This window comes from Neovison vison, chromosome 13, assembly GCF_020171115.1.
Source record: "Neovison vison isolate M4711 chromosome 13, ASM_NN_V1, whole genome shotgun sequence".
Taxonomy (NCBI): Eukaryota; Metazoa; Chordata; class Mammalia; order Carnivora; family Mustelidae; genus Neogale; species Neogale vison.
In genome coordinates, this window is record NC_058103.1 from 149,236,611 (window position 1) to 149,254,733 (window position 18,123).

Genomic DNA, 18,123 nt, shown 5'->3' on the forward strand with positions numbered 1-18,123 from the left:
TCAGGGCCGGATTGGAGGCCTTGGGCATCTCCACGTCTCGCTCGCGCGGTTAGCCTCTTCTTCCCGGCGCAGATGCAAGCCCGCAGGTGGTTGGGTCCGCCAGCTTTCCCGGGAGCCCCGGAGGACAGGCCTGTGGCTGGGCCCTTGGCACGTGCCTGGCTGGGACTGGCGGGGCTCCCCCCAGCCCTCTCCCAGGAGAGGGGCCCCTGAACCCACCACAGGTGGGGGAGCGGGAAATGGAGCAGGTCAGCTGCCACCTTCACCATTTCTTGGGAACGGCGTATCCCCCGTGCAGGCCTGCTAACCCCTGCCTTCTGTCTTTGCGGGGAAGCTTATCCCTCCCCCTTGACGTCACAGAATGTAGGTCTTTGACTTTGGCAGGCGCCCGAGAGAGCACCTAGAAGACCCCCATTCCAGGCCCGTGAGGACGGACAGCTGCCTCCCGCCTGGGCATCCTCCCTCTGTCCCTGGGCTCCCGCAGCAAGTGGGGTTTCTGGGTTGCAGATTCCTGGGTTCTTTCCATTGGTCCCGAGCGGCATTTTTCCAAAATTCATTCCATGGGACATGAGAGGTCGCACGAATAACGTCTCTACAGCCAAGTGAGTTGGTAGATGCTCACGTGGACAGAACTAGGTTTTCTGATCCCAAGAGTCTTTATGTGATAATGGGAGAAATTCATCTCGAAGAGATTCCTGAGACAGGGCGCAGCGGGGAGCATCCCAGACTTGTTCGACCGGAGGGCACGTCCAACACCATCGTTATTACTGTCATTTCAAGGGACTGGTGACATGCAACACAGGGTACATTAGGAAAAACTGGGCTCGTGGAGAGAAGGCGCCCAACGAGGAACAGACCACCTGATCTCTGATGTGGTCTCACTTCTGCTCAGCTCTTTGCCTCTGGACAGTCCCTTGACCTACATGTGTCAGGCACCACGTGACCAACTTTGTGCAGGAAACCCAACTTTAGGAAGGTGAAGTGGAGAACAGAAGCCCAAGGGGCTGTGACCCAGGTCACTAAGTTAATTGCCTTGCTCCGACTCCCTCAGAAACACTGAATAAAGCTTTCACCCCATTAGCAAAGACATCTGTTTGTGCCCAGACTTCTAGCTTCTCCGAAGAGTGCAGAAGGAGTGGAGGTCTCTGATAGGACAGACAAGAGATCACTTGGACAACCACAGCTCAAATTGATGCTTCCTCCATTGGGAATGTGTCGTTTTCTGTTGTGAGAGGGGACAGATGGCTTATCGAGTTCCAGAAGAGATGCGTTTCCTTATCCTCACACACCGGGCACGCTGCAGATTTCGGGCATCTGGGGGCAAGCGCTACCTGCTGCCAACCCTGTCCCCTCTCCTCGTGCTGTGTCCTTCAGGGTGTGCCTCTCTGCCCTGCTCTACTTGGCTCCCTGCTTCCGTAACCTGCGGAGAGCGGACCTTTCTACATGATGCAGTCCTCAGAGACGTCCTTCCTTTGGGTTCAGCCCAGATCCTTTGCACTTGGTCTCCGGGTCACCCCAGTGGCCCAGATCTAATTCAAGTGTCCCTGGGGCCACAGCCCACAGTAGCACGGGGACGTCAATGCTCTGCCTCCACCCGCAAGGGCTCCGTACCCCCAGCAGCCTCACATGCGTGTAATCAGCCGTGGGTTTGCAGCTAACGAGAGGGTCGTGGAGTGGAGAGCACCCACGGGCGGCGCCCCGGACAGACACGGAGTCTTGCCGCAGGAAAGGGAACCAGGAAGCCCGGAGTGGTGTGGGGTCTGCCGCGAAGCCCGGGTGTCCTCATATGCCTGCCTCTGCCTCCCCTCAGGGACCTCCTCCTCGGACTCTGACCTTCCTGCTTTGCTCTCGTAGGACCCGGTGATGATACCGGGCCACACGGATAACCCGGTCGTCGTCTAATTCAGGACCTTCAACTCCCCCGCAGAGTGTCTCTTGCCACAGATTTGACCTGGGCTTGGGCGTCTTTGGAGGCCCTTTCTCTGTCCGTCACAAGCTCTTTCTGGGTCCATGACCCCCTCCCACCCCAGTACCTTCCTCATCCTCACCCTCCACTTGCCAGCGCCGCGGCCTGTGTCTGGCCCCTCCCCCCTCCTCCGCTCGCTTACTGGGCCGTCCGAGCCTCTTGCGTCGGGCCCCTGGCCGGGTGTGAGCCATCCTGGCGGCGCGGGCCCTTTACCCTGAGCCGGGAGCGCCGTGTGCGTGGTGTGAACCCTTCCACGGTGCGTGGTCCCACTTTGCTCCTAAGGTGGCCCCAGCAAAGGGGGCGGTGCCGGTCCCGGCCGGAAGCAGACTTACCGCTGTCTTCGCATCCCAGGTGACCTTCCCGGAGTCAGCAGGCGGGTCGGCCGGATCCAGCGGTGTGGCCCGCGCAGAAACGCTCTGCCTTCCGGACGGGTGCTCGCAAGGCCTGGCTTTAGCGCTGCCGTGGTTCTGCGTGTCGGGGGGTTGATCCTGACCGGGGTCTGGGAAGCAGAGACCACCCACGCGCACTTTGCTGCTGATGGCCCGGGGACAGCCGGACGCCTCCGTTTCCTGGCCCAGGGAGGCACGTGAGCCCTTTGTGGTACCACGTGGCTTCCAGCAAGCACTTGGCGGTGTAGGACCACCTCTCCTCCAGGCTGCATTGAGCACCTACTGTATGCAGGCCCCTCGTGGCACTGCTGTTCTCTCCCAAGGGGCCTTGGGATTCCTTTCCTTCCCAAAGTCAGCCAACGACCGAAGAGTGACAGATGCCTCTCCAGGGCACAGAACTTGTTTGAGGCCTCCAGACAGGAGAGCTGGCAATCTTTCCCTCTCCATCCCTCTCCCTCCCCGAGTGTTTCCAGGAATATTCATTTTCTCACTGCTCCTTTGAAAAGAGAAATGTCCAATGTATTTCAACGTGGGCATTAAAATAGAAGTTGACTTAAGGCAGCGAGGTGGGGCTCAGCTTGGACCCAGCCCGCCGCCCCCATCCCCTGCCCCACCGGGGAGCCCGTTTCCTGCTGCTGCAGATTCTGCTGTGGTCGCGCTGGGCCATGGCAGGGAAAGCCAGAGAGGTGAACCTTAAGAAATCCGTAGAACTTCCGAGGGGCCTGGCTGTCTTTGTTGTGTTTATCGGGTTTGGGGAATTTAAGGCTAGGCTTGGTGCTCTTCCCGCCACGAGTGTGGCAAAGTGAATGTAGCACAGCGGGATTTCCTGTTCAGATGCGGAGCACGGCAGGTCACCAGTGGGATGCTAAAGTGCTCGCTGAACCCGTGTTTCAAGTGGTGCGTGTGAAGGGAAGCGAGCGTAAGGGCAGGCAAAGCACGGTCTGTAGCAGCTGATGGAAACAGCCTGGGTCTTTGAAGGTTGGTCCCATGGGGTACGTGGGGGTGGTGATAATCGGGGCAAGTCTGTCCTCAAGCTGTTCAGCTTGTGGGAGTAACGTGTAGGCTTTGGGGTTGCTTTGGACGAGAGGGGATTGATTTTGGTTTGTGTCCTTCTCTGGAGCTGGAGGTCATGGGGCACTTGCCAGGGTCCTGATCACCCCAGCCCAGAGGTCCTGCGTCCGAGGCTTGCCGACATCAGCGTCGTGAGTCCTGCTTTTTTCCAGCAGCTGCTCAGGCACGTGGGGGAAGCCAGGAAGCCCCCACAGGAGACATGTCTTCCTCAACCCACGCACCCCCCGGTCTCGCAGGGTTTCTTATGCGATAGAGCTTTTCTACTTCAGCTTTTCCGTCCGCTGTGATCTGGTCACACGTCTCATGAATGTCTCGATTCAAGGGAATGAGAGATGCCAGAGGCTGGAGAGGTCAGTCATTCCTCTCAGCTGTTACGTTCATGGCCGTGTTTTGTGCGGACAGCAACGAGACACAGCCGGAGCTGCCCAGTCTTTGCCCTGGTGCCCCCCCGCCCCTGGTTTCCTTTCTTACGTGAGGACAGCTTTATTTACTTCGCTTCCTGATCTGACTTAGAAGATGCCCGTAGAGACGTTTCATGACGGAAGGGGTTCGTTGACTCAGTGTTGGCTTCCCATGTCATTGAAAAGGCTTTATCTCCCACCCCTGTGCTCAGGTCCATGAACTTCCCAGCATAAAAGTCTCCCAAGAGTCAGGAAGTGAAATGGACCAGCGCCGAGGACGACGCAAAGCCGGGTCCTTGGTGCTGGTCCCCGCACGCTCTCCCCGAACGTTACCCAGGCCTTGGCATAATCTTTCACTTTTGCCACAGGTAGAACAAGTCAGCCAGTTGGCCGTGTTTGTAGAGGCAGCTCTGGACTACCACAGACAGTCCACCGAGATCCTGCAGGAGTTACAGAGCAAGCTGCGGATGCGGTGAGGGCCTCCGCCCCAACCGGCCTCTCCGTCTGTCCGTCCCTCCGTCCACCTGTCCCTCCAGCCACCCCTTCCCACCACCCCATTCTGTCCTGAATTTTCTTGGCTGGCTTTCAGGGTTGGGTGTGCGACAGCCCTGAAGGTAATAAGGACGTGGCTCTGGGCCATCGCCAGAGCAGACTGTCCTTTGCTGTGTCACCAAAGCCCGTTTCCGTGACCTGTGTTCAGGGCGACCAGACGGAGCTGCTCACGCAGCAGAGTTGTCCCGGCTTCAATCCCGATTTGAGAGCCGGAGCTTGGGGCGGCGGTGGCCTGTACGTCCTCGCCAGCGGGTGGGGATGTGGAGAAGTGTGAGGTGATGCAGATGATGCAGAAAGTATGTCACTATCGGGGAAGCAGATGCGTTTCTCTTCCACCAGGACGGGGAGCAGGCCAGGCTCGTAACACTGACTCGGAGACGGACTGAGTCAAAGATACCTTCTGAGTGACCCGAGAAAGGTGGCTGTTGCCCTCGGGCCTTAACGATGACGTATTCTGTCCTTCTCTGAAAATCAGTACTCTCACAGGTGGTAGGCACAGTAACCCCATTATATAATGGGGTAAAAAAAAAAGAGACCCCATTCTTGACCAGATTTGGTAACAGAATATTGTTTTACCTGGGATGATGAGAATGGATACATTTAGAGGCAGGTTTGCTTGAATCGGTGGCAGAATTCTCAGGTGTGGCCGGTCCTCCACTCTTTTTGGGGTGTGTGGGGGGGAGCCTGCAGTGCTCACCCGAGCACGTTTGTGTATCTTTCTCTTTCCGCGAGCACAAGGGGAGAAAAGGCAGCTGGTGTTGCTGGGTGCCCCGTAGGACCCTGACCCTCACAGGCGCCTCAGAGACCGTGAGAGGACCCCCCCCCCAATACATAGCTGAAAAACTACACCGGGGACGTCACACCTTTCACTTTGAGCTACTTGCGAACCAGCACGTAAAAGTTACCCCTTCCCGAACACCACCTCTCCCCCAAGTTCGTAAGCTCCCTCAGGCAACGCAGAAACGTACACTTGGGGCCGTGGCTCTCTCCATGTGACGTCTGACTGGTCTTCATATGCGTGTTTCAGGATATCAGCGGCATCCAGTGTCCCCAGACGAGAGTATAAGCCACGGCCCATCAAGAGGAGTCCCAGTGAGCTCAATGGGGTGTCCGCCGCCTCGACAGCAAAGACGACAGGTGAGACACCGTTCTGTGCGGCTCAGTACTCTGGGAGGAGGCGTGGCCAGAAGCCTCTGCTTACTGCTGCATTCCGCCCGAGACCCCGAAGATTTTTCTTCGGTCGTTTGGTGAATCCCACCGCCCTCTCCTCTCAGGAATGCCCCTTTTCCAGCTTCCTGGTTTGGGATACTGAGGTCAGGTTTCAAAAACTGGCACTTTGGTACAAACCCTGCCCCGTCTCCAGACACTGTATATACATGGTTTTAGACTTCTTTTCAGGTTGTCAAATACAAGGTCGTACGCGGGGTATTGTTTGCGGCTTGCTTTCTCTTGGAGTTATTTCCGTGTCGGGCCTATGGATCTGTCTCTGTCCCCCGAGTTTTGAACAGCTTCATAGCTTTCCATTATATATACCATTTCCCTATTAACGGACACCAAGGTTGTTTCCCGTTACTTGCTGAAAGCAGGTGCTGTGTCTGCCTCCGTGGGCTGACGGGCATGTCTTCCTTGGAAGTTAGAGCGAATGCAAATGTCAAACGGTAGTAGCTGCTGCAGATGACCTTCCCATGCGGCGCGCTACTCTGGATGTAGTAATGCCTGTTTCCCCGTACCCGGGTCATTTGACTTCCATTTTTGCCAAGCACTCATGGGTAAAAAAGAGTATTCAATCTTATTGCCTTTCTGGGATACCCAGTCAAGATGAACCCCACCCCCCCACCCCCGTAGTTTCGTTTGCCATTTGTATTTTCTTAGGTCTGAACTGTCTGTCCGTGTATTCATTTCTCCTGTCAGTTGTTTACTTTGCTGTATTGATTCATTCGCATTCTTTACATATGGGGATAGTCATAGGTTTTTCACCCCCAGTTTATAGTTGCGTTTTTTTTTAAAGTTTTGTTTATTTAAGTGATCTCTACACCCAATGTGGGGCTTAAACTCATGACCCTGAGATGAAGAATGTGTTGCTCTTCTAACTGAGCCTAATAGCGGCCCCTATTGTTACGATTTTAGAGTTCTTTATATATTCTGAATAGAAGTCCTTTGATGAATCAGTGGTTACAAATGTTTTCTTTCACTCTGTAGCTTCTTTTTATTCTCCTAACAGGGTTTTCGACAGATCAGAGTTTTTAGTTGTGGTGTAAAGTTCGGTTTCTCATTTCTTCCTTTTAAGATCCTGCTTTTGGTGTCAAGTCTGAGCTTTCTCTGTCTGTCTCTGAACAAGTTCTCCTGTGCTTTTCCCCCAGAGTTGTACACATTTACATTTCAGTCCATGACCTACTCTGAGTGAGTTTTTGTACGGGACGGAAGTTGAAGTTCACTTATTTGCCCATGGATTTCAAACTGTCTCTCTGTAACACACCTGCCTGTGGGATTTTCTTCCAACACTGTTGTTATCTTTTGAGATTTTTTTTTAAATTAAAAAATAAAAATGATGGGGCTAATATATGCATATAGTTCCAGAAAGAAAGAAACAGGCTTTTTTTTAAAAAAAAGATTTTATTTATTTGCCAGAGAGAGGGGATACACACAAGCAGACAGAGCAGCAGGCAGAGGCAGAGGGAGAAGCAGGCTCCCTGCTGAGCAAGGAGCCCAAAGCGGGACTCGATTCCAGGACCCGGAGATCATGACCTGAGCTGAAGGCAGTGGCTTAACCAACTGAGCCACTCAGGTGTCCCTGCTACCAGGCTTTTAATGAAAGCAGCTGTCTCCCTTTCTACCCTCTCCCCATCTTCATTTCCTGCTCTCAGAAGAACCCACTTTCAACTCTTTGTTTCGTATTTAGCTCCATTGTTCTAAATGATACGCTTTTATTGCTAGTTTTTAATTTTTTGGTTTGGGGTAATATCTGTGGTTTCCTGATACGGAAGTTGAAGACTGTGCTCCCTGCCCTCAGTCTCCCGTGTACTTCCTCTCCCTCCTCCTCCTCCAAGTTACTCACAATCACTGTTTTCATCGTGGCACCATCGTTTTGACCACGCACAACTCCCCACCCCACCCTGTTATGTTAAATGTTGCCTCTGCTTCTTGGTGAAGACATGGGCAGCCCCGTGACTTACCTGCCTCCTCTTGGGTAATGTACATCTTCCACTCACTTGAGTGTATGTTTGCAGGATTTTGATTTCAAGCTGGGCTCTCCCTCCTCAAGTTCTGGCCTGTTGTAGGGGAAAGATCGGTGTCAGCAGAGGGATGGGAGTGGCTTCTCTCTTTCTCCATCCACTACTTCTGCTCTTAAAGCTCCAGGGAGCACATTTCAAGCTCTCTTATGGGTCTTTTTTAGAAGTCTCCCTCGACTTGATGTGAAATAGGGAAGAACGTAAACACCGCCCCCGCCCTCCTCAGGCTCTCCAGAAATTCCTCTAAAAACCCTTTCTGCTCTCCCTCTCCTGACGCATCTGTAGCATAGACAAGGTTGGGATTAAGAGTTGTGGAAACTGGTTTTCCATCTCTTCTGATCTGGTTTGTGTGTTTGCAATTGCCCACATGGTGGTCTCCTGCCGATCCTTTTTTTTTTTTTTTTTAACAGTTCTGCAGCCTCAGTGGTAACTTCCATTTTTATATCCTCTACCAATTATTTATGCTGTTACGAGAATAAAAATAATACTGAAGCCGTATCATGCTGTGTACTACCATTGGTGCCCGTTGTCATTCAACTTTTCATAGCGGGTTACTCTAGCTTCATCCGAAGTCTGGAAGTTGGGTGGTGTTAGTCCTCTAATGCTGGTCTTTTCCCCAAGCTCTTTGGGCCATTCTAGTAGCTTTTCTATGTGAATTATGGGATTAGCTTTTCAATTTCTCTAAAAGAAATCATGCTTAGATTTTGATTTGGTTGAGGTTGAATCTATAACTCAATTTAGTGGGGATTTACAGTTTAACAATATGGAGTTTTCCAGTCTTGAACACAGTCTATTTTCCACTTCAGTTTTCTTAATTTTTATTCTGCCATGCTTTGCTGTTTTTAGCAGATAAGACTTAACACAGTTTTAAATCAGTCTCCCAGTACTTCATATTTTTCATGTGACTCGAAACATCATTTTTAAAAAATATCAGTGACCAATTTTTTATTGCTACTGTGTACGCATACCGCTGATTTTTATCAGTTGGTCTTTCCTGTAGATTGTTGACTTTGTTTTTGTTGTACTTGCTTGTTGATTGTTGACTTTGCCTTGTTGTACTTGCTTGTTGATTGTTGACTTTGCCTTGTTGTCCTTGCTTTTACATTGCATGTTGCCGAATTCACTTACTAGTTTCAGCAGATTTTTTGTAGATCCTGTAAGTTTTTCTATGGAGAGGATCATGTCATCTGCAAATAAAGACTTAATGGATGTCAAGATGCCTTTAACTATTTTTGTTGCCTTTTTGCATCTGCTGGAAGCTCCAGTATAATGTTGAATAGAATAGTTGGTGTGCACCTGCTAGTTTTTTCTTGATATGAGAGGAGGGTAGTCTTTGGTATCTCATAATTAAGTATGATGTTAGCTGTAGGTTTTTCATAGATGCTTTTATCAGATTGAATTCTCTTCCCGTCTTAGTTTGCTGAGAGCTTTTATTAGGAATGAATTTCTTTGGCATCTGTGGAGATAACGTGTTTTTTGTTTTAGTTTGTGAACGTGGTGAGTTATGTGAAATTAATTAAAGCAGTCTTGTATTCATGGGATAAACCCTTCGTGAGAAAGGTTTTTTTTTTCCAAATAAACTTAATTTTAGAATAGTTTTAGATTTATAGAAAAGTTGAAGAGATAGTACTTATCATTCCTATATACCCCAAACTGTTCCCCTATTATTTTTTTCCCTTATTATTAACATCTTAACAAGTTTGGTACATCCAGTGAACCTGTATTGATACATTATTAATAACTTAAATCTGTACTTCATTCAGATTTTCTAGTGTTTACCTAATGTCCTTTTTCTGTTCCAACATCGATCCAAGACACCACCTTACATTTAGTCATGATATCTGCTTATAATCCTCTTGGCTATGACAGTTTCTGAGACTTTCTTTTGTTCTTAAGAGCTTGGCAGCTTTGGGGGGTCACAGTCAGGTATTTTGTAGAATGTCCCTAGTTGAGATTTGTCGATATTTTTTTTGTGATGAGACTAGGGATATGGAATTGGGAGTGTGGAATTGGAAGGCCACAGAGGCCAAGCGCCATTCTCCGGGTATCAAAGTGAATCATTACTATTGATGTTAATTGTATCGATGCTTTTGCTGGCCACCTGGTTGATGCAGTGCTTGTCAGCTTTCTCTGCTAAAGTTGCTCTTTAAAATAAATGTTTTTCTGTGCAAAAGTTTTTAACTACAAATTAAATTATCCTGTAGGTGTGAGGCTGTTGAGGTTATCTGTTTCTTCCTGAGTGATCTTTGGTAGTTTGTGTCTTTCATGGCCTTTGTCCATATCACCTAAGTTGCCAGATTTACTGCATAAAGTCTTTTATATATTCCCTTATTTTCCTTGTGAGAGATAGACACTTTGTAGTGATGCCACTGTTCTCGTTTCTGATAGAAAATTTGTGTCTTCTCTCTACCTCTTGATGCATCAATCTCCTTGTCTTCTCAAAGAACCAGATTTGTTTCACTGGTTCTCTGTCACTTGCTGTTTTCTGGCTTATTGAGTTTCACTTTGATCTTTATTATTTCCTTCCTTTTTTGGATTTTGCTTGCTCCTCCTCATCACATTTCTTAAGGTAGAAGCTGAGGTCACTGAGTCCTTTCGTCCACCCCAATCTGTGTGTTGAGTGCTGGTTTTTCCCTCGAAGCGCTGCTTTAGCAGCATCCCATAGATCTTGGTATGTTGTCTTCATTTTCATCCTCTACAGAATACTTTCTAGTTTCATGTTTGATATCCTCTTGATCCCATGGTTTATTTTGAGATACATTATTTAGTTTCCATATGTTTGGGGGATTTTCCATATCTTTCTGTTTAGGTTTCTAATTAATTCTATTTTTCTTAGATAACAGACTCTGTATGATTTGTACCCTTTAAAATTTTTTGAAACTTCCTTTTGATGGCCCAGGTACGGTCCATCTTTGTAAATGCTCTTCCCTTGAAATGCGTTTGTGTTCTGTTCTTGTTGGGTGAAGGGTTCTGTAAATGCCAGTTTGGTCAAATTGTTTGATAACGTAGTTCAAATCACTCGTGGCTATTTTGTCTAGTCTTTTCTATTAATTTTTAGGCAGGGGGTGTTGAGGTCTCTGACTGTAACTGTGGAGTTGTCTCCATCCTGGCAAGTCTATTGGAATTACGAGAAGATCGGTTTACCCCCTCCCTTCCCTTTGTTCTCACTGACCCTTTAAATCTGATTACTTATACTGTTTTTAGTGATGGGAGATCTTTTTTTAATGTTTTAAGTAGCCTGTTTGATTCTCTCTGATTTTTTCTTTTTAAAGTCCTATTAGATGTTGAAAATTTGTCTTTTCTCTTTGGCTCATCTTTTCCTTCTTGCTTTCTATATCTCTGTTCTTTTTACTTTGTCTTCTGAGAAAATTTCACCTTGTTTATTTTTTTCCTTGTACCCATTCATTTATTTAGCCCATCAGTTGAATTTCTTTTTCCAACTGAATGAAATTAAAATAACACAAATTTATTGTCTGTCTTACAGTTTTGGAGGTTAGAAGTCCTAAAACCAAGGTGTTGGTGTTCCTTTGAGAGGCCCTGGGGAAGAAGCTATTATCTTGTCTCTTCTAGAGGCTTCTAGAAAGCTGCCTTCTCTTCTCGTCCTTTCTCTTCTAGAACCTTCTAGAGGCTGCCTACATTCTGTGGCTTGTGGCCCCTCATCCATGTTCAAAGCCAGTAGTGGACCATCTTCCAAGCTGTCTGACCTGTGTTTGCATTATCAGATCACTTTCTCTGCTTTTCACCCTCCCGGCTTCCTCTTCTAAGGTCACTTGTGATTACAGCTGACAAAGTTGGGCCTGCCCACATCATTCAGTTCTCGTTCCTTCTCAAGGTCTGTAATTTAATCACATCTGCAGATCCCCTTCTGCCACGTAAAGGAAGGAATCCACAGATTCTCGGATGTGGGCGGGGAGATAGTTATTACTCTGCTTCTCACACAATTTTTTAGATTTTTAGTCAAATTTTTTAGTTTTAACATGTAATTTGATAAGTCATTAGATTCCTCACATCCCTGTAAGGGACTAAGGGATGCTGTAACGAGAGAGGTGCACTGGTTTCTGGTTTTCTGGGTGTTTGCATCCTCACTGCCCCAACTTTCTGGTTCAGGTCCCTGCCCTCGTGACTCCTTCCTGGAAGCGGATGCCTGGGCTCCTTGGTGCTTGGTGTGGACCCGGGGTGGGAGGACTCACCTGGCCGCTCTGTCCCCAGAATCCCAGCTTGCAGCCCGCACCAGCTCTGGGCCTTGGGCGTCCTCGGGGTCCGCTTCTGGAGCATCCCTCGTTGAGAACCACTCTGGGCTTCGTATCTTCCATCTGCCGCATCCTTTCTTCAGCTGTTCCGCACATTCCTCACGATTTCTGGTCCTCCAGCCATGTTCGGTCTTGTTTGCCAACATCCCCTGGAAATTTTAAAAATGCCCGTTTTACGACAGATGGAGATTCGAGATCGGAGGACAGGCTGCCGACTCATACTCAGCCCGTGGTGTCAGCATCAGCCTCCCTCGGGCCATTCACATGTGTCCCCCTGGACGCGTCTCCCTGCTGTTTGCCGTCCCAGGGGGCTTTGGGCGCCCAGGGGCCACAGACATGAAGAACCTTCAATCATCTCATAAGACGATTATCTTTTTTTCTCAATTCTTTTTTCATCATTCCGAGTTCAAGGAGAGAAAGCCACAGTGTTTACTTAGATGGGAATGTTTTTAATGTCAGGTTCTAGCAGAGGAGCTGGGCGGCGGCCTGAAAGCCTTTTGCAGGCAGGAGTACCCAGCTGGAATTGAACAAAATTGTCTATTTTGGGGCACCTGTGTTTCTCCCTCTCTTAAGCGTCTGGACTCTTGATTTCGGCTCAGTGATCACGGGGTGGATGGATGGAGTCCTGCATCGGGCACCACACCGGGGTCAGAGTCGGCCTGAGGAGTCTGTCTCTCTCCCTCTGCTCCTCTCCTGCTCACGCTCCCTTTCACACTCTCTCTCTTTAAGAAGAGTTTTGTATTTTCCATCATAATTAGTCTCCTGGTTATATTCTCTATGGTACGTGGCGTGAGTTTCCATTTTACATCTTTGATGTACTATTTCATTTAAAGTTATTTGCTCTCTCTCAAAAAATATAATAATAATAATAATAATAATAATAATACTTTGCTGGATGCACCCAGCTGCAGCCCGTGCACACTAACGTTCTGTTCTATCCACTTTTTCTTTCGAGCTACTGGTATGTGTTACGCTTTCAAAGTTACCATAGGCCACAGCTTCACCAGATGTTCTGCCACGCCCTAACGAGGGTCTTGGCCTTCATGCCTGTTACACCTGCTTCCTGATCCCTGCCCGCCCACCGACTCCGCACCCCATGCTTGATGGTGACGACACCCGACCGTTGCCACTAGGTTGTGTCAGGTCGTAGCTACTGCTCCACGGAGACTCCAAAAAAACAGTGGTTCAGAAAGTGGAGATCAAGGCTGGGAGCCCAGGCTCGAGGTTTCTCCTTAGGAAATGGGCCCCAACTGGCTCACCTCACTTCCGCTCCCAGCCTGGCGAGAGCAGCGTCTGATGGCGACACCTCGCTGCAAAGGCTGGGGAAGGGGGAGGGAAGCCAGAAGGCCACGTCCTAGCCAGGTCCATATTCCTGGGGAAGAATGCGAGCGTGGGTTTTGGTGGTTAGCTTGTGGCTTCTGCCGCAGACACATACTACACCTTTGTTGAGGAAGCAAACGTCTGTTCTCTGTCTCCCTGACCTCTCTGTGGGGTCCCACGTGATTCACTTCCGTTAGAGTGTGGCCCCGCGCCTGGGCCCGCACTGCTGGTGGGGATGCATGGTAAGGTAACTTAAAGAGTTGGCAGATGTGTTGTGTCGGGTCAAGTGAAAACTCCTTCACGCTTCATGGGCTCTATGGCCTCTCTTGTAGCCCTGTAACTCAGTCAGAAGTGCCCGTAGACAATCCGAAAGTGAATGCGCAAGGCTGTGTCCCATTAAAACATTATTTGGCCTGCGGACCAGAGTTAGCCGAGCCCTGGGGTGACTCACTGGGAAATCCACTGAGCAGTGTCTATCAGAATTAATGAAAATGTTTATGCTTTCTCAGTGGCTTCATTCCTGGAAATGTATTCTAAGGAAATACTTTAAGCAGTAGCCTACCTGTCCGTCTGTCACAGCACTGTCTGGAGATGTGACAAGCCAGATGTGAAAATAACCCGATGACCGGTGTGTGTTTGTACGTACTTGTCAGTAGTCGGGTACCGGTTAAGGAGATGTGGAACATCAAATGGGACCTTATGCAGCCATCCAAATGCATTGGAACGGATGTCATGTCGAAACGTGAAAATGTTCATGGTACGATGGTCGGGTGGGTAGTTAGTGCAGTGTGAATGTTGGGTGGGTAGTTAGCGCAGTGTGATGGTTGGGTGGGTAGTTAGTGCAGCGTGATGGTTGGGTGGGTAGTTAGTGCAGCGTGATGGTTGGGTGGATAGTTAGTGCAGCGTGATGGTTGGGTGGGTAGTTAGTGCAGTGTGATGGTTGGGTGGGTAGTTAGTGCAGTGTGATGGTTGGGTGGGTAGTTAGTGCAGTGTGATGGTTGGGTGGGTAGTTAGCGCAGTGTGAATGTTGGGTGGGTAGTTAGCGTAGTGTGATGGTTGGGTGGGTAGTTAGTGCAGCGTGAAGGTTGGGTGGGTAGTTAGTGCAGCGTGATGGTTGGGTGGGTAGTTAGTGCAGCGTGATGGTTGGGTGGGTAGTTAGTGCAGCGTGATGGTTGGGTGGGTAGTTAGTGCAGCGTGATGGTTGGGTGGGTAGTTAGTGCAGCGTGATGGTTGGGTGGGTAGTTAGTGCAGCGTGATGGTTGGGTGGGTAGTTAGTGCAGCGTGATGGTTGGGTGGGTAGTTAGCGCAGTGTGATGGTTGGGTGGGTAGTTAGCGCAGTGTGATGGTTGGGTGGGTAGTTAGCGCAGTGTGATGGTTGGGTGGGTAGTTAGCGCAGTGTGAAGGTTGGGTGGGTAGTTAGCGCAGCGTGATGGTTGGGTGGGTAGTTAGTGCAGCGTGATGGTTGGGTGGGTAGTTAGTGCAGCGTGATGGTTGGGTGGGTAGTTAGTGCAGCGTGATGGTTGGGTGGGTAGTTAGTGCAGCGTGATGGTTGGGTGGGTAGTTAGTGCAGCGTGAAGGTTGGGTGGGTAGTTAGTGCAGCGTGATGGTTGGGTGGGTAGTTAGTGCAGCGTGATGGTTGGGTGGGTAGTTAGTGCAGCGTGATGGTTGGGTGGGTAGTTAGTGCAGCGTGATGGTTGGGTGGGTAGTTAGTGCAGCGTGATGGTTGGGTGGGTAGTTAGTGCAGCGTGATGGTTGGGTGGGTAGTTAGTGCAGCGTGATGGTTGGGTGGGTAGTTAGTGCAGCGTGATGGTTGGGTGGGTAGTTAGTGCAGCGTGATGGTTGGGTGGGTAGTTAGTGCAGCGTGATGGTTGGGTGGATAGTTAGTGCAGCGTGATGGTTGGGTGGATAGTTAGTGCAGCGTGATGGTTGGGTGGGTAGTTAGCGCAGCGTGATGGTTGGGTGGGTAGTTAGCGCAGTGTGATGGTTGGGTGGGTAGTTAGCGCAGTGTGAATGTTGGGTGGGTAGTTAGCGCAGTGTGATGGTTGGGTGGGTAGTTAGCGCAGCGTGAAGGTTGGGTGGGTAGTTAGTGCAGCGTGATGGTTGGGTGGGTAGTTAGTGCAGCGTGATGGTTGGGTGGGTAGTTAGTGCAGCGTGATGGTTGGGTGGGTAGTTAGTGCAGCGTGATGGTTGGGTGGGTAGTTAGTGCAGCGTGATGGTTGGGTGGGTAGTTAGTGCAGCGTGAAGGTTGGGTGGGTAGTTAGTGCAGCGTGATGGTTGGGTGGGTAGTTAGTGCAGCGTGATGGTTGGGTGGGTAGTTAGTGCAGCGTGATGGTTGGGTGGATAGTTAGTGCAGCGTGATGGTTGGGTGGATAGTTAGTGCAGTGTGTAGTTGGGTGGGTAGTTAGCGCAGTGTGATGGTTGGGTGGGTAGTTAGCGCAGTGTGATGGTTGGGTGGGTAGTTAGCGCAGTGTGATGGTTGGGTGGGTAGTTAGCGCAGTGTGAATGTTGGGTGGGTAGTTAGCGCAGTGTGAATGTTGGGTGGGTAGTTAGTGCAGCGTGAAGGTTGGGTGGGTAGTTAGTGCAGCGTGATGGTTGGGTGGGTAGTTAGTGCAGCGTGATGGTTGGGTGGATAGTGCAGTGTGATGGTTGGGTGGGTAGTTAGTGCAGTGTGATGGTTGGGTGGGTAGTTAGTGCAGCGTGATGGTTGGGTGGGTAGTTAGTGCAGCGTGATGGTTGGGTGGGTAGTTAGTGCAGCGTGATGGTTGGGTGGACAGTTAGTGCAGTGTGTAGTTGGGTGGATAGTTAGTGCAGTGTGATGGTTGGGTGGGTAGTTAGTGCAGTTTGATGACAGTTTTGCAGATCAGCGTCTTTGTGCAGACCAGGTTAAAGGGTAGTAATTTATGGGCAGTATTTTCCTGTTTTCAAGATCGTCTTTAATATTTGAATAAAAAGTATATTTAATAATGGGACAGTTGATGGCCCTCGAGAAAAGGTATACTTCTTTCTTCAATGAAATTGTGCATTATGTTTTATTGCCTGTTTTCCCTGACTGCTGGGAACCTCCGCGCCAGATGCAAAGACCCAGACCAGGGACCGTTGACAAGACCGCAGCTGCCTCACGGGCCCCTCCTCCCCTTCCACGAGGGCGGCCGTGTGTCCTCATTAGCTTGGGACAGGCCCAAGTCAACTGTCCCAAGATAGTCCTGTGTCTCACTTTAGTTCAGTTTTTAGTATTGCCCCCCCACCCCGACTTTTACTCTCGAAAGTTCTCTTGTTTGGATGAAAATCTGTTGTTTCCCTAGTGTTTGTGGCTTTGCTTTTCGACTTCTGATACAGAAACACTCTGTTTTGAATATGTGTATTATTGTAGGCCACTTCAGAATTTCTGTTTGGAAAGAAGCTGGATAGAAAAACAAACTAAGTAAAAACTTTGAAAATGCGTCCAACTCCAGGCTGCCCGTCAGCCACCCTCCCCGTCCTCTGAGTGGAGCCCAGCTAGCAGACCCCAGCACCGAGGGTCCAGCTCCCAGCCCCTTTGCTCTCTTCTGCTATCCAGGAAAACTCAGCTCTCCTGTGATAAGAGGGTGTCCTCCTCTACCTGTAGCGATCCTGACTTTGACCTCTCAGACTCGCAGTATAACCGAAGTGTCACTTAAGGGCATAGGGACATAGCATGCCGTCATTTTTAGTGCCAGAAATATCACAGGTATATATTATACCCCATTTCATGGCCATAACACACACACACCCCATTTCATGGCCATAAAGATATTGCAAGGAAGTGGTAACAGTAGAAAATAAAACAGAAACAAATAACAATATAACAATATAGCCGTTACACTTACCGAGTACTTAATATGGGTCAGCTAATATACTAAGACGTCCTTCACATTTCTCATGTGGTTATTGTGCCCATTTTACAGACCAGTACGTGGAGGCCCAGGGAGGTTAAGTGAGATTTTCTCAAGGCCACAGAGACAATAAGTAGCAGAGTTAGATCCTTCACTTTCTAGATCTTTCACTTTATATCCTTAAGAAGCAATACTGGGGAACATTTAAAATGTACAAGAGCTTTGGGAATGATTTAGTTCCAAGCTCCTCGATCACGGGGAATCCGTGGCCAGGAGCGGTTGCAAAGGGAGCCTGTTGTATGCATCTGACTTGGACAAAGGAAATGCTGATAGGACAGTGAGTTCCTTGGCTTTCTTTTCCAGACTGTGCATGTCAGTGCTTTTGTACCCTCCTCCTTGGCCAGTAGCTAGGGCCCCGGGCAGATTAAGTTGTTAGAAGAGGGATGGTCAGCCAGAGATCACAGATGTGCAAAAGATGTCTTTTCGGAAGGCTCAGCGTCCCAAGGGCGGGCTCTCCACTGCTGCCCTTCCCAGGCTGCCTCTCTGAAATTGCCCTTGGCAGTGGCTTTGGCCCCCGACTTCAGTATCGGGCTTCGGTGATTTGTGGGTGGAATTTGCGATTGTAAAGGGGTCCTGTACTGTTTGTTTCTGGGGCAGGGTTTCAAAAGAAAATGGCATTTTATAGCCCGTATTAATGGGAAATTACTTTCCATTAGGATCCTGAATGATTTGCACATAGTGTTTATAAAGCGAAGGAAAAATGTCAAGCATTTCACTAACAATTTAAAGCAAAGCTCCCAGAACTGCGCCAGGAACGCATTCCAAGAACATTTTCTTCATCATTTCTTTCTCAAGGAACAGAGAAGAGGGAGATGAAAGGGCGCAGGTCAGTTAGGCAGACTCCATCGTGGGACCGAGATGGACGCTTTGATAGCACATTTCTCGCTGCCTGAGAGAATGAGTAAAGTGAGCCAGGAGCAGGGGAGGGGGCGGGGGGGTGCGGGTCACCTCTTGAGATGATGGATTGCAGGCAGAACCGAGTTCAGCCCTGGCTCGGAGGAGGCCCAGCCCGTCCAAGCCCGTGTGCGTGGGGTCA

The 18,123-nt window shown here is 49.5% G+C and overlaps 1 protein-coding gene across 4 annotated transcripts in view; it reads left to right on the top strand.

Annotated features, from left to right (window-relative positions):
* Positions 1-18,123, top strand: part of SH3GL3 (SH3 domain containing GRB2 like 3, endophilin A3) — a 134,306-nt gene that overhangs the window by 103,751 nt on the left and 12,432 nt on the right. For all 4 annotated transcript variants that reach the window (XR_006381656.1, XM_044230742.1, XM_044230744.1 and 1 more), the window contains 2 exons: positions 4,193-4,296; positions 5,404-5,513. Coding sequence is in view for 3 of the 4 variants with exons in the window: in XM_044230742.1 (XP_044086677.1) it covers positions 4,193-4,296; positions 5,404-5,513 (214 nt within the window). In the remaining variant the exon portion in view is untranslated. The remainder of the gene's footprint in view (positions 1-4,192; positions 4,297-5,403; positions 5,514-18,123) is intronic.